Below are 14,671 nucleotides of genomic sequence, written 5' to 3'. Positions count from 1 at the left end.
TTATTTTTTAAATAAAATATGCAAAATTTACATACGGTACGTAAGACTGCAAGTAGAATTTTTCCATTTATAACTTTCACGCATGCTTTGTTTCTTTTTCCTCTCCTCTGTTGACATTCTCTAATATATCATTTTCAACTTTTTTTTATATTAAGAAGAGATTGTTAAAAAGAGAGAAACCTTACACAAGTATCTAGTGATGAATTGACCGTAACCTTCGACAGATCGAATTAACCCACCCAGTCATTTGCCCAAATGATATATTCAGCCTGTTGGATTGAGCTAGCTTGTGCACAAATTACAGGCCCAAATCCATTTATGGCAATGATATTTGCAATTTAAGGATCCCAACTATAAAAACCAAACCAAGCCATTAATCGCTCATGAGTTGCATACCGATCGATCTGCTCTATTTTTCTTGCAAACCCAAGTTGCATGTTCTGGAGAAGTAATTCCCAGAAGGAAGATCTCAAGATCCATGGGGAAGCAGAATATAAAGGAAGAGAACAACAATATGGACGCAAGCAAGCCGAGCACCCAGAATATTAATGGAGTGATTATCTCTGTCTACGTCGAATCACCCAAAACGCAATCGCCTCTCATGAGGACGGTTCCCGTCAAGAAAACCAAGCCAAAACCTGTATCCAAAAAGCCTCAGACCGCAAGAAAGCAAGTCGAGTACTCTGATCGCAGGGCTCAGCTCCTCGCCTACGCTCGAGAGTTGCGAAGGAGTACTACTGCTGCTAGTGATCATCCCCAATTACCCAGAAACAATTTGAAGGCTAAGCCCAAGGTATAAGTTCTTCCGACTCCCCCCCCCGTATGCAAATAATATAGCAAAATGTAGGTAAATGCATCTAACAAATCGTGATGCATGCCTAGCTTGAACAGGAAAAATGGGAATGGATAATGGCACCAGCAAGTATATGCTGTCCGTCACGTCGGAGGCTTGAACGCGCAAGGAGACGATGGAGATACGAGCGCGTACCTGTTGAAGAGAACGCCGAAAAAGCAGATGATCACTCGGTGGTTTCCGAAAGCAATATCGGTGCCGGCAAAAAGAGAAAAGGCACCACAAGGAGATCATCTCGCAATTCTCACAGCTTCCTTGTAAAGCTCATTAACACATTGAATTGCGTTTATTATTTGTTACCATTTTTTTCACAGTCACATGAACAGTTATATAATATGGATCATTGCGTTACTGTCTAATTAATTCTTCGTTTTTTCCCTTTTGCAGAATAAATTAAGGTGTAGGCTAAGGGAACTATCTTGTTAGTTGCCAAATATATATGGACGATGGTGGCAATGATGAATTATTAGGTATTTTAGGTACGTATCTGTTCATTCCTTATAAGATGTTATGATCTCAATTAAAATTAATGTTTGTACAAACAATTTTAATTACATATATAGTATCTAATGATACGATAGGATTTCTACGTCATCCATCTTTGGAGAATACCTAATAATATTTCGGCAATGATATTGTTAAGCATATGATCATGGTTTCAAAGAGTACGCGGTTATATATTCTTGGGAGGTACTATGAATGAAGATGAGAAAAATCTATTTATCATCATCTTATCAACATCTCTAACGTGATATTAAATGATAGACCCATAAGTAAAATATGGTGCAACCAACTTTGACCGAAGTGCCCACTAGTACAAATTTCGTTTTTTTTTTTTTCTTTCATTCTTTACATTTTTTTAACATATTTAAATATTTTTAAAAAATAAAAAAAAATAGACTAATAGTCACTTCCTTAATTAGAAAGTAAAAGAAAAAAAAAATTAAATGATGAGCGGTCAAAATAAGAAAAAGAAATGAGGCAGCATAGTATCATTATTCATATAACGAATAGTTTCTAATCATTTAATACAACATCATGGGATGATGAGAGATTGATAGTAAAAGAAACTATGAGTAGCATTGTTCAGGAAGATAATGCATGACGTGCTCTAGATCATGGAAGAAGAAGTGGGATGCATACTAGTACTCATGGTCTTTTGCTTTTGATCCATGCACTTATTGTGGCAAGTTTGTTAATTAGTACTGAAAATAGTCAAAAGATCCGTTATTTTCTCCAATGTGTTGAATTAGATATAGTTTTTACAATTAGTAAGTGTGCTCGTGTTGCATTACCATTAGACATTGGTTCCGGGTCAACTGAGATTATCATGCATGCACAGCTTTTCACGGAATTGTGGGGTTCATACATATAATTGGATTAATTCAGCATTTATCACTTTTGAATTATCAATATTTTTAAGCTCCAACTACGTACAACTTGCTGCACATAATTCTCTTATAAAACAGGTGAATTTAATTTTAATTTTCCCTTGTGTTATATTATTCTTACATAATTACCATGAACTTCATGTAACAATTGAATCTGACTCATTGCTGGTGGTACTCATGATGATCTCATCCCCCTCGGAAATGAAATTATATTCAAGATTATGGGAGGGAGGTAATCCTCCAAATTAATGCTGCAAACTTGGATCCCTCCTTTACGTAGGTGCACTAGAGAGCACTAGCTAGTAAAGATATCTCATTCCCCAAATCCTCATTAACACGTTTAAGTTTATTGTAATTTAACTCTTTCCTAAAGTTTGGTTTTGAGGTTTCCCTTATATCCCAAATTTATATTTGTAAAAAGATATTCCTCCGATCAATTAGATTAGAATTCTTCTCTTGAAAACGAAAAGAAAAAAAGACATCGCCCTACAATCGACCTCTACACCTGACACATCACATACGTTATCCCATCATCACAATGTACGCAATGAGACAAGAAAAAGTACAAAAGGCAAAATAGGCAAACTTTCAATATAAATGCAGTTTTTCTTTTTTTTTTTTGGATTCATGGGAGAGGAAGGATTCGATCCGTGGTTCTTTTAGTGAGAAACCAAGAAATATAAATGCAGTTAGATATATACAAATTGCACATGTTTTTCGAATATTACAACAATGATACCTCCCACCTTGCGCCCCTAAAATCTTTCAATTCCTAAAATTTAAATTCCAAAGATCAGGAGAAAAAGAATACTGGAAACATTTCATCTTCCTTTTTTTTTTCTTTTTTTTTTTTAACACAATAGAGGAAAAAATAATTTAGGAGCTGCATGCTCTGAATGCTGGCTTTTCTGCAGTTATAGATCCATTTGTGACCTCACCATTGCTTGAAAATTGATTTATCCCATAACCTAAACAGATTCGAGAATGTACCGTCTATTGCATGAGCAAAATTTAATGGTTGCCACTCTGGTTGCCACAACACTTTACCCAACTTGAAGATTCCACAAGAAAAAGCTTCCAGCATGTCTAAAGATGGACGGGGCTGCTGTCAAGAGCAAAAATATAGTATCAGATATGCATCACCACATTCAAAGTATGAGAAAATTCTTGCACCTAAACAAAACAGAAAGTGAAATATAATTTTTACCTCATTATCTTTTAACCCCCATTATCTTTTATGTCGAACCTGCTGAGGAAGTGGGAAGTGGCCTCTTTACAAATGGATGGTCTAAGAGCTGAGCAGCAGTAGGACGACGATCTGGCTTAGCTTGAAGGCACTGCAGGATAAAATGCCGTGCATCTGTTGAAAGAGAATCAGGAACAGGAGGTGGTTCACCCTTTCCAATTTTAAACAATGCTGCCATCTGCAAAGTTACAAAATTGGAAGATGCTTTCAACCCCAACAGATATGCAATGATAAAATAGCATGTAAGCAAGATGGTGTTCCACTGAGGGTTTTGCATCAGCAAAGAGAATGTATTTACAACAACATACAAAAATTGAATTTATATATATATATAAAGAAAAATTGGCCTTGTACTGCATGTGTTGAACTACTAAGAAATTTCTTAAAAGCAACAACAAGCATATACACAAAAGGAAAAGAGAACCTCATGCTTTACAATCTACAAACCGCATCATCATCATCATAACACTAGGAGTTGCACTATATATTGCACTGATCTCATTCTACTTCCATCCCACTGCTGATGTGATAGTACCCATCAACCATTAGATCAATTCTTGGTTTTTAGAATAACAAATCCAATAGTTGATAGATAATATCACATCATTACAGTAGGATGGGAATGAGATGAGGATGTAGTATATATCATTTTCCTAATAATAGATATCAAGAAGAAAAGTAATTAATAAGACACGACACGCACAGGTTCCCAATCCGAGTACGGAATCCGACGTGTTAGCATCTCCAATACAGTGCATCCAAGGCTCCAAATATCAGCTGGAAGGCCATACCCTTGGTTCCTTCTATTAACCACCTGTACATGCACAGCTTGATAATCAGAGAAAGAATTAGATGATCTTATTACTGTATTAATTTTTTTTTTATAAGTGATCTTATTACTATATGAAAAATTAGAATCCCAGAAATAGTTTGTACCAAATACTTTGTAATCTGGAATGAGTGGCCATATACCTTCCAACCCAATGGACTCAAGAAGTCTTCCACTTCCTAGAGCTCACCATGATTTAGCTGACACTAAAGGTTTTGCAGTTCTTTTTGCGAAATAATTTCCATTTTAAATCCAAAAACGTTCATTATATCCACAACACAAATGGTGCATCACCAGCCAAGCTCTCGTGTCAGTAGCCGGGCTAAATGCATAAGATCATAACGGTTTGTATTCTCAAGGAAAAGAATTTGAGACATCCAAACAAGTTTCTCCTACATAAAGGTCCAAAGCCAATGGCTCTATCAACTGCAATCACCACCAATGCTGTTCCAAACTGAAACGGATCCAACAATGTACACATCCTAGAGAACAGTAGCCCATGACTTAAAGATGCCAGTCCATAACAAATATGACTGACAAAATTATAAATGCATTAACAATAAAAGTTAACCACGCTAGCATGCATTCAAATTAGTTAATATTATAACATGTTTTCCAGTTTTTGAAGCTGGGGATAAATAAATTCATTATCACTGGAACCATTTGTTAGCTTATAACCATAACAAAGGATAAAAGAAAACCTCGGGGGCCATCCAGAATGGAGTTCCCTTGCAAGATAAAAGATCATTGAACTTGGTAGCCTGAAAAATGATAAAACTATTAATGTTAGGGGGAAAAAACAGAACCATTTTGGAAGTTATTTACAATGAAAAATCATGACAGAGAAAGGGAGGAAAAACCTTTGCCAATCCAAAATCTGCAAGCTTCACAGATCCACTAGCATCCACTAATATATTAGCACATTTGATATCCCTTCAATACAGGAAAGAAAGAGATAAGACTTCAAAGATGAATTACAAATAGTAGATATGTGCATGTACGAGTAGTAACAATTACTTCTAAATTTATCAATCAAGATTTACTTTTTTTTCCTTCATAAGTAATAAATTTTGTTAAAAGTGCAAAAGGCACAACCCAGGTATACAGGTGTATACATGAGAAACACCAATTTAGAAGTTTAAAAAGATACAAGAAAGTCGTGAAAGTTAAGCTCGTTAAAGCTTATAGCAGCTGTCTAGTCGAGCATTCCTATTACAAAGCATTAATCAGGGCGAACAAAAAATAATTTCAACACCTTGATATGGGAAACAAAAAGTATAAGGTTCAAGGGACCTATCACACAACTAATTTATTATTTGCTGTAGATGACCACTTTAACATATTATAGCCCGGATATGCTTCCAGATCAAGAGTTAATTAAGCCCAAATAGCCAATGTTTAGGAAAAATTTGAAGCACAATACCAAAATTGACTCATATAACTCAGAAATTTTCTTCTCAGTTCAAAGAGCCGAAGACGCAAGCACCAGAGGCTAAGGGAAAACAAGCTTAAGGTCTAGGTTTAATATGAGGCATAACTCATGACCTCCATGCCATTCTAGAAACTACTTACTACAGTTCTTTGCATTAAGAAAGCCGGTGGATCATTTTAGCAATTCCCCACTTTTCTGAGCAGCGGAGAAGGGAAAGTATGAAGCATTGACATCATGGATATCAAAGGACAAAGGTAATAGAAGAAAAAACAAGAAACCATCTTCTCAACTAAACATTTGATGCTTTTTTTTTTTTATTGGCACCGAGTGTCTAGAACAAAGTCCCGACTAATCCCGGGAGTGCACAGGCTCTCTGCATGTAATTTTCCATAAATGCACCTTAGGTAATTCAAGGAGAAATTCCCCTAGTTCGATGGCCCCTAGAAATTATTTGCACTAAAGGGTTCAAACCTTAGACTTGAAAGGAGCATACCACCAAGACGAGCGCTCTTACCACTTGAGCCGATCCCTAAGGGTGAATTTCATCTCTCTTTTTTTTATTTCAAATGTTTTTTTTTTTAACTTTGTAAAAAGAAATTCAAATTTGAGAGCAGGACAACCAAATAATCTGAGGATCACATTAATATCAAATGACATAAGAGGACACTTTTATCACCTGTGAACGACATTTCTATCATGAAGATACTTCAAACCATGCAGAATCTGTCTTGTATATGGGGAGACTTGGGAATCTCGAAGAGAGTAACTCTCATAGAGCCTTAAAAGGGAGCCTTTTACAAGCTCTAGAAAGATATATAGTTTTGATTCGTCCTGCAACCGCCATCAAGCAGAGCATAAGATAGGCTTTATTAATGAAAAAAAATATTAAAAAAACAGTTAAAAACATATTGGGCACAGTTCAAAGTGATTGGTAATGCAATTTCGAAAGAAAAAGAATCATCATATCAAACACAAGGATATAGTGGCGCTGACCTTTTTTTTTTTTTTTTTTATTTATAGAAAGTGGCGCTGACAAGGTACCAACCCCAGAACTAGATGTGAGGCTACAGCTATACGTCTATGAGACACCATATTGTATGTATACATTTACCACTGTTTGAATTGGTATGTGATTAAGAAAGAGAGTGTGGAATTGCACAATAATAATAAATTATGTATCAGAAAGGAGTAGATATTAATATTTTGTACTTTGATAGCGCACATAGTAGTTCTCTTTTATAAATGTGCGGATAAGAACCAGTGGCCATTGGCATGAGTGTCATGCCTGATGTGCCACACAAGTCATTGTGAAGAAGATGCTTACGTATCGTGATGTGAATAGGAGCAATTTAAACTTAGAATAATGATGTGAACGAACATAACTACTTCCTGTGGTGTTACAAGTTCAGGACTAAAAAACAACATCAAAAAAATTTTGAAAAGAAGATACCTTAGCTGTGCCATAATATTGAACTATGTTCTCATGTTCGAATTGGCTTAAAAGAGCAATCTCCTGAAAAGGAAGCATAGGTGATGAAATGAGAATCAAGGCAGAAATTTTAAAAAATAAAATAAAAGGAACAGGGTACTTTCAATTCCCGGGATGTTATTGAGATTGTATGTCAGTAATCAAAACCAAAATATTACAGCAGAACAAAATATAAACCCGTCTCACCTGCTCAAGTTGAGAAACGCTTTCATTTCCCTGGCTTCCTTGATCAAGCAGTGAAACTTCCTTCACAGCAAGTAAGATTCCATCTCTGGAGGGGGGTAGGAAAATTAACAATAATTTATGAAGAAAAAATAACCAATTAGCCAAGAACTTATGCATTTTGCAGAAGTACCAAAAATTTTGGACATAAAAATATAGATATTGCCAAATTTCGAGGAGCACAAACAAACACATCATATGGAATACCTGCAGAATGGGAAATAAGAAAGAAAAGGAAAAAAATGTGATCCCTCTTCCAAAATGACCAAACAAGCAGCATTCCGAAGTGTTTGGAAGATCCAAGACCAGGATCTGTGCAATGAAATGCACACCTCCATGGCACATACAAAACATTTTCTATTCTATCACGTTTGGCAACCGTAAAAACTACAAGACCTTTATCACAAGACCAGATTAAGTACCTCTTTTGCATCGAACAACTTTAGCAAAAGGCAAATATGGTGTAGCAATGAATGGTCTTTAGGCGGACCACCAGTTCCTAACTAAACAAAGCCAGGTAATAGGCACAATTGTCCATATAAAGATTAAGTGTTCCCTTAGGTGTTCCTCTTGTATTCTTTATGTGTGCTTGGGCTATGCCATTTGCATTTTCTAATAAATTACTCAAATACTTATTTAAAAAAGAATTAAAGAATCCCATAATAAAAACACTCACTACATGGTTCATAATAATATTACACAAAAATCTGCTATTTTCTAACATCTGGGATCTAAAACACCTTAGTTCCATATCAATTCAGTATCAAAGAATCTGCCCAATTTAAGCATGACATTAGAAATGAAAACACTGAATATGAAAAGCTATCACTGAAAAAATGAAACATAGGAAGCTGTCACCATTGAAAACCTCTCAGAAGAGCCATCAACAAAAGTCAGGATTCTTTTTTCTTTTGGAAAAACAACAAAAAGTCACTCTCTCAACATAGTACCCCTTGAGTATGGGAAAGTGAAATGGGATCCAAATTGTTTGGAAATGAAAGTTCTTGCCCTTTGTAATGATTCTAAGCGATTCCAATTGTAATATTCGCTGGTCCTTTTAGAGTATAGGATTAGATGTGGCTTGGGTCTTCCTTAGGTCATTAACAAATTATACCAGAGCCAAACTCAACCAGAAGTGTGAGACTTAAGCAATGCCACCTAAGATGAAATGACCTAATGAGGATGTCAAGGATTTAAGGAGGGATTGTAATACCCTGGATTTGAATATAGGAAGGTGGTGAATGAAATCTCACATGCTTGGGAGGGAGAAGTTCTTTCCCTTTACAATAATTCCAATAAACCCAATAAAACATATTAACTCAAACAATTTCACTATTATTCACAGACCATTTTACTACTATTCACATAATTCTAAGATACTCCAAGTGTTCAAACAAGCCCTAATTGTAACATCAATTAGTCCTTTCAGAATACAAAAGATATGGTTTGGGCCTTCCTTGAGTCATTATATAACACTAAAACTAACATTATAAGAACATTAAGCACATTAGTGAGCAAAAATGCAAAAAGGTAAGTAGGCATCATTTTATGTTTTAAATAAGATTTTGGAGGTGGCAACATTTTTTTTATTGGCACCAAGGTGTCCAAAACGTCCTAACTAATCCAAGAGGGTGCACAAGACCTCAGCAAAAGATTTTCTGTAAGTTCGCCTAGGGTTGTAATTGGTCCAGTCTGGGGGGGTCACGGACCGAAAATTTCATTCCACCCTTTTTGCTGGACCGATTATAGACCGGACCGGACCGGACCGAAAATCTTTCACCCCTAAGTGCGCCTCGGGTGATTCAAGGAAAAATCTCCCAGTCTGATAGACCCTAAAAATTGTTTGCACCCAATGGCTCAAACCTTAAACTTGGAGGGAGCATACTGCCAAGACCAAGGTTTTTACCACTTGAGCCAATCCCTAAGGATTAAGATTTTGGAGGTGGCATCATTAAACCCCTTCAAACATATGTAAGGCAAGAAAACCTTCAAACTCGATATATCCATCTCTTTTCAAGCCCCTTCCTCTATGGCTGATATGAAATGAAGTGAAACCCAAAACCATATGTCCAACACTTTCTTCTGATGATGTGAAACCTCACTAGAAAACCCCACTAGAGTAAACCTTGAATACACCTTTGGACTCAACCCCACTAGAGTAAGACCCTTTGGACTCAACCTTGAAGAGTAAACCTTGGATACACAACCACACGAGACAGACCATTTATCAAGTACTTCAAAAAAACTCCTAGTGTGGGATCAAACGATTCAAACCTAGGATGTCTAAGAGTGTGTTTGGATGTTGAAGTGAGTTGAGTTGAGTTGAGTTGAGTTGAGTTAAGTTGATAAAATATTATTTTTCAATATTATTATTATTTTGGGATTTGAAAAAGCTGAATTGTTTATTATATTTTGTATTGGAATTTGAAAAAGTTGTAATGATGAGTTGAGATGAGTTGAGTTTGGTTTAGAAACCAAACGTACCCTAAGTCTGCTGATCCCAAGCCCAAACTAGGCTGCACTCTCACGGGTATATGTTCTACAGTTTTTGCCTCTAGTTACGGTCCAATACAAATCATTACCACAAGCATTCCTATTGCAATCTTTGAGACACTAAGATGGCATCAAAGGTTTGCTCTTAGTTCATCAAATTGCTTTAAGAAAAGGAAATGACGAGATCAATTCGTGTGACATAGGTAAGAGTAGAGAAAACTGGTCAATGTGTGTTTGTGGTGGGCTTAGGGTTTCAAAATTAGTTTTTTAAGGATGTTAGAATTATGGACAGAAATATTACAATGTTGGTGGCTTGATTTAAGGGGTGAAAAGGGCATGAAACAGAGGATGACAAGGTGCAGCAACTACGAAGTAGCAGCAAAAGTAGATACTGTATGGCTTGTTTTGATGTTTTCATAGCTATTGAGAAAGGCTAATGGCAGGAAAATATATGGGATTCTAATGTTTTGATAGCCAAGGAGAAAGGCTTGACTTGAGGTTGTAGAAAAAGAAGAAAATAAAAGTTTAGACCTGTGAACAATATCCATGAACAATACCAGAATGCAAATCAGGGAGAGAGAACAGTTACAGCACATATACCTCCAGTAACCAGATAGTCAGCAGTCCATTACCAAAACGTCTAGATACTTCGTATGCTTAAAGTATATTAATGAATGTCTTGAACGTGTTTCATTGTCTGCTAGATTTAAGACTACTAATTGACTAGTAAACTAAGGACCAAAAAAATCCAGTAAAATGTAAATTTAGACTTGAGAACATAAAATAACACACTGGACAAACTCCAATACTCTACCATATTTTCAAAATATCCTCAATTTACAAGACTTTCAAATGCAACAATTCTCCCCTCGGTACAAAACTAATCATAACCCATAAAAATAAAACCGTATCTCAAGAATTGATTCAACCTAAAACTCCTAAATGACTTAACCTCAAAACCATATGATACTTGACCCAATCTTAGATTGCACGTTGGCCACAAAATAAATCTTGGAATATCTGAAATAAAAAGTAACAGCATATCGATCTTCCACGGCTGCATTAAAATATCACTATATATTGAACAGGAGGAAGGAGCTAGGGGTGGCAATATGTGACACGACTTGTTAACCCAACACGAACACGACACGATAAAAGCGGGTTAGGGTTTAGTATTAACGGATTCGGGTTAAAACGGGTTGACCTGTTAAGAGACGATTGCTTAACGGGTTGATAACGGGTCAACCCGTTATGACCCGTTAAGAAAGTTAAAGTAACAATTACACCCTTATACCTACAAATAAAATTGTTGGGATTTTAATTTCGATATTTTTATTGTTTGGATTGTAATTTTTGACTTGTAGTTAGTTTTATATTTTTTATAGATATTGTGATTTTAAAATTTATATAAAATTGTGCTAAACTTAACTAGGTCAAACGGGTTAAGTTAATTTCGGGTCTGTTCAACCCATATACATAAACAGGTCAAAACGGGTTGACATGACATGACCCATTATGTTAATGGATCGTGTTAGAGTTTGAAATTTTGACACGATAAGCTTAACGGGTTGGGTTAGGGTTGACCCATATAGTATAATATACATATCTTGACACGACACGAACACGATCCGTTAACATGATTTGACACCCCTAGAAGGAGCCATGTTTTTTGGAGGGGGGGGGAACAGTCTTATGTTTCCTTTCAAAAACTCTGACCACAAGCTTATGAGGATCTAACAAGGCAAGCAGTCGAAAAACACTTTATCAACCAAATTGTTGTCTGTTTATTAACAACACAACACAACGTAGGCAGTGGAACTTTGCAGGTAGTAAAGAGGGTAAAATGGTGCAAGGAAATTATCAGGGTCACAGTTAGAAGAGGTATGGCTTGTGCAATAAAGATTGCAATTGATTGCTGAATACAACTTGAATACATTCACGTATTAAAATCGTCTTATACTCAAAACATTTTCCAATCATGGACTTCTCAATAATACCACCACTGCTCTATTAATTGAAGGAATGATGAATCATAAAAGAGGCAGGTGTTATCAGGAGAACAACTTAGAGAGTAACAAAGGTTAGGAGCTGAAAATGTCTAAAAAGATAAATATATATAGGCACTTCCCTTACATTTAGGCACTTACATCGAATTTAGTTTACACAAACTAGTTTATGTTTCAAAATTATAACAAGATGCTTCATCAAATGCTTGAAACTATGAATGGACCCTAATCATGCGGATCTAACTTCTCAATAGGTCCAAAAATCATATAGGATCAGATCTTAAACTTGACATAGAATTAGAGATACAAATCTAAGTTGGCAAATAGTTGCAAATCCTTAGCTTGATTGAGGATTTTTTTTTCAATACGAGTAAAAAAAACTTCTCTATCTGGCTAAGGATTTGCTAGACCTACTTCTTTGAGTAATCTAGTTTCCTTTCTTTTTCTTCCTTGGATGATCCTATTTGAAGCTCTAATGTGGATCTCTAGCTGTTAGGGGTTAGTACATGAAAATGTCTTAAGTGAAAATAGGGAAAACCTCTTAAATAGGGTCCTCTGATAGTAGCCTTACCCTTTAAGGAGGAGAAGAATACAAATATTTTTTAGTGCTAAGTTACACACACCAAGTTCAATCGTCATTCCTTCAAACTAATTGTTAGCTTAAGAGGAAGATATCTGCTTATAAAAACAAAAACAAAAACAGGAAGATATCTAAAGAAAACTCCAGATAAAAGAATCACACACTTAACATTGTCTTACGCCAGAAAGCTGATTTAGGAAGTGCTTATATAGTTCGAGCAAATCAAAACTTACTCAGAGATTCCTTCATACACTGATCCGAACGACCCGCGTCCCAGAAGCACACCCTTTTCCCAAGACGTGATAGTAGGCCGAACTCTCCCGTTAGGAGAAATATTCGACATACGCTCCGTGGTACTGCTAGACGAATCGTCACAATTCGACGTGGTAAACGAACACGACTCCGAGAGCGGAGCTACGTCGTCCTCCACCTCTCCCTTTTCCCTTACCAGCACAACTCCTTGCTCTTCTCCTTTTTCTTCTTCTTCTTTACCCTCCTCTACTTCTTCATCGGAAGAAGAGCTAGAACTACCACGGAAAGTTTCCCAACCGCCTCTCTCGGCCTCCGGCGCAAAGTCCTTCAAAAGTTCCCAAGTAGACCGCCCATGATCGATTTCCGGAAGCTTCATCGCGGGTGGCCGCTTGAGCACCGGCGGCGGCCGAATCCCTTTAATGCCATTTCCTCCACCACCACTGGCACAATTACCACTTACACAACAACCACTTGACTCGGCGGGATCAGCCCGATTCAACTCTGCAATATCCCCAATATTAGCACCAACTGTATCTCTCACACGCAAGTCAGCTGCAGCTACAATTTCCTCCGTGTTTTTCACTTCCTCTCTTTTCGTACTATCCAACTCGAGCGGTCTCGACCTAGGTAGAACATCCGAAGACGATCGGATCTTCAGCGCCTCCCACGCCTCCGCGGGTATGGCAAAGTCTTCGGGGGATAACCCCAAACTCTTGCATATCAAATCGAATTCGCCGTCGGTTCCTTCCACTCTGAAGCTCGTACGGTTCGAGAGATCAAGGGATCGAGTGTGGAGAGAAGAAGACGACGTAGAGTCCTCGAGGGAGGACGACGAGGAGCCTGCGTCGTACTCTATGTGCTTCGCCGCATTACGACGCTCGAGCCTCGGTCTCCTCGGATTCTTCCTCCGATCCATGGTTCCAGATCCCTTCCTATGACTGAAAAATCTTGGTAGGTGATGCATAGAGAGTTAAACCCATGAAGATACACCGCCGGGGTTTTTGTTGACAAGAAGAACAGCGAAAAGTGCGAGAAGGTCCCCCCCCTCCAAAAATTCTCTCTCCCCGATGAAAACTACTAAACGAACAGGAGAAGTAATTGTAAACAACTTCAGTAACTTTGCCAAGAAATTTTGGATAGAATAAGGCTTGGTTTTGAGCAGTACGAGGGGAAAAATAAAAAACAGAGAAGCTGAAGGAACTGTCCAAAGAGCCACAGAGGCGAAATGGTTGGAGAGAGAGAGAGGGAGAGAGAGAGAGAGAGAGAGAGACTGGTAAACGCCGTCGAAAGAGAGAGGGAAAACGCGGTGTCACGTGGACCAGAGAGTTGAACGACTCAGATCAGTGATTTTGGAATTGGACGGTTATATTTTGTTCATCGTCGTTATTTTCTTTGGATTTCTCGGCCGTAGAGGATCCAACCCCAAAAAAGGATTCTATATAAATAAAGTTTGCACCCTACGCCCACGTAAAGAAAGGCAGGCCGTCATGACTTTATCGATGTTTTTGTTCGAAACTGGTTTTGCGTTACGAATAATTTGAACGTTAGATATTGACGTAGATACTAATTAGCCTTTGATAAATTGACTTTTCGTTTCCGTTTGATTAATTGACTTTTCTATGATAGCTTATATTTTTAATACAATCAATGTATTTTCCTTCCATTGCCAATCATTTTTTGCTTTCTAGATAAAGAAAATGAAGAGAATAAAAACCTTGAAGATCCAACATCGTCGGGACTCGGGCTGGCTAGACCCAACAACCCAATTAATCATTGCAGATAAAGCGTCAGGACTGCCTTTAGGACGACTCTTCTCAATATAGGATGATAACTGTTCCGGTTATAAATAAATTTTATAAAAATAAATTTATAAATTTA

The 14,671-nt window shown here is 37.1% G+C and overlaps 1 protein-coding gene across 1 annotated transcript; it reads right to left on the bottom strand.

Moving 5' to 3' along the window:
- Window positions 1-2,847: 2,847 nt before the first annotated feature.
- LOC121258872 (mitogen-activated protein kinase kinase kinase 1) lies at window positions 2,848-14,031 on the bottom strand. The gene is made up of 9 exons (XM_041160402.1): window positions 12,775-14,031; window positions 7,427-7,511; window positions 7,202-7,264; window positions 6,428-6,582; window positions 5,180-5,252; window positions 5,021-5,080; window positions 4,194-4,304; window positions 3,452-3,668; window positions 2,848-3,349 (listed from the first exon to the last, which is right to left on the bottom strand). The coding sequence occupies exons 1-8, from the start codon at window positions 13,755-13,757 to the stop codon at window positions 3,480-3,482; spliced, it is 1,719 nt and encodes a 572-aa protein (XP_041016336.1). The 5' UTR covers window positions 13,758-14,031; the 3' UTR covers window positions 2,848-3,349; window positions 3,452-3,479.
- Window positions 14,032-14,671: the final 640 nt, after the last annotated feature.

This window comes from Juglans microcarpa x Juglans regia, chromosome 3S (assembly GCF_004785595.1).
Source record: "Juglans microcarpa x Juglans regia isolate MS1-56 chromosome 3S, Jm3101_v1.0, whole genome shotgun sequence".
Taxonomy (NCBI): Eukaryota; Viridiplantae; Streptophyta; class Magnoliopsida; order Fagales; family Juglandaceae; genus Juglans; species Juglans microcarpa x Juglans regia.
This window is presented reverse-complemented; position numbering and strand designations above follow the sequence as displayed.

Coding starts and splice junctions, on each gene's coding strand:
- LOC121258872 (XM_041160402.1), bottom strand. CDS start 13,757: ATGCATCACCTACCAAGATTTTTCAGTCATAGGAAGGGATCTGGAACC. Junction 5,081..5,179: donor CAGATTTTGGATTGGCAAAG/GTTTTTCCTCCC, acceptor ATCATTTTTCAG/GCTACCAAGTTCAATGATCT. Junction 3,669..4,193: donor CGTACTCGGATTGGGAACCT/GTGCGTGTCGTG, acceptor GTAACTTTGCAG/ATGGCAGCATTGTTTAAAAT.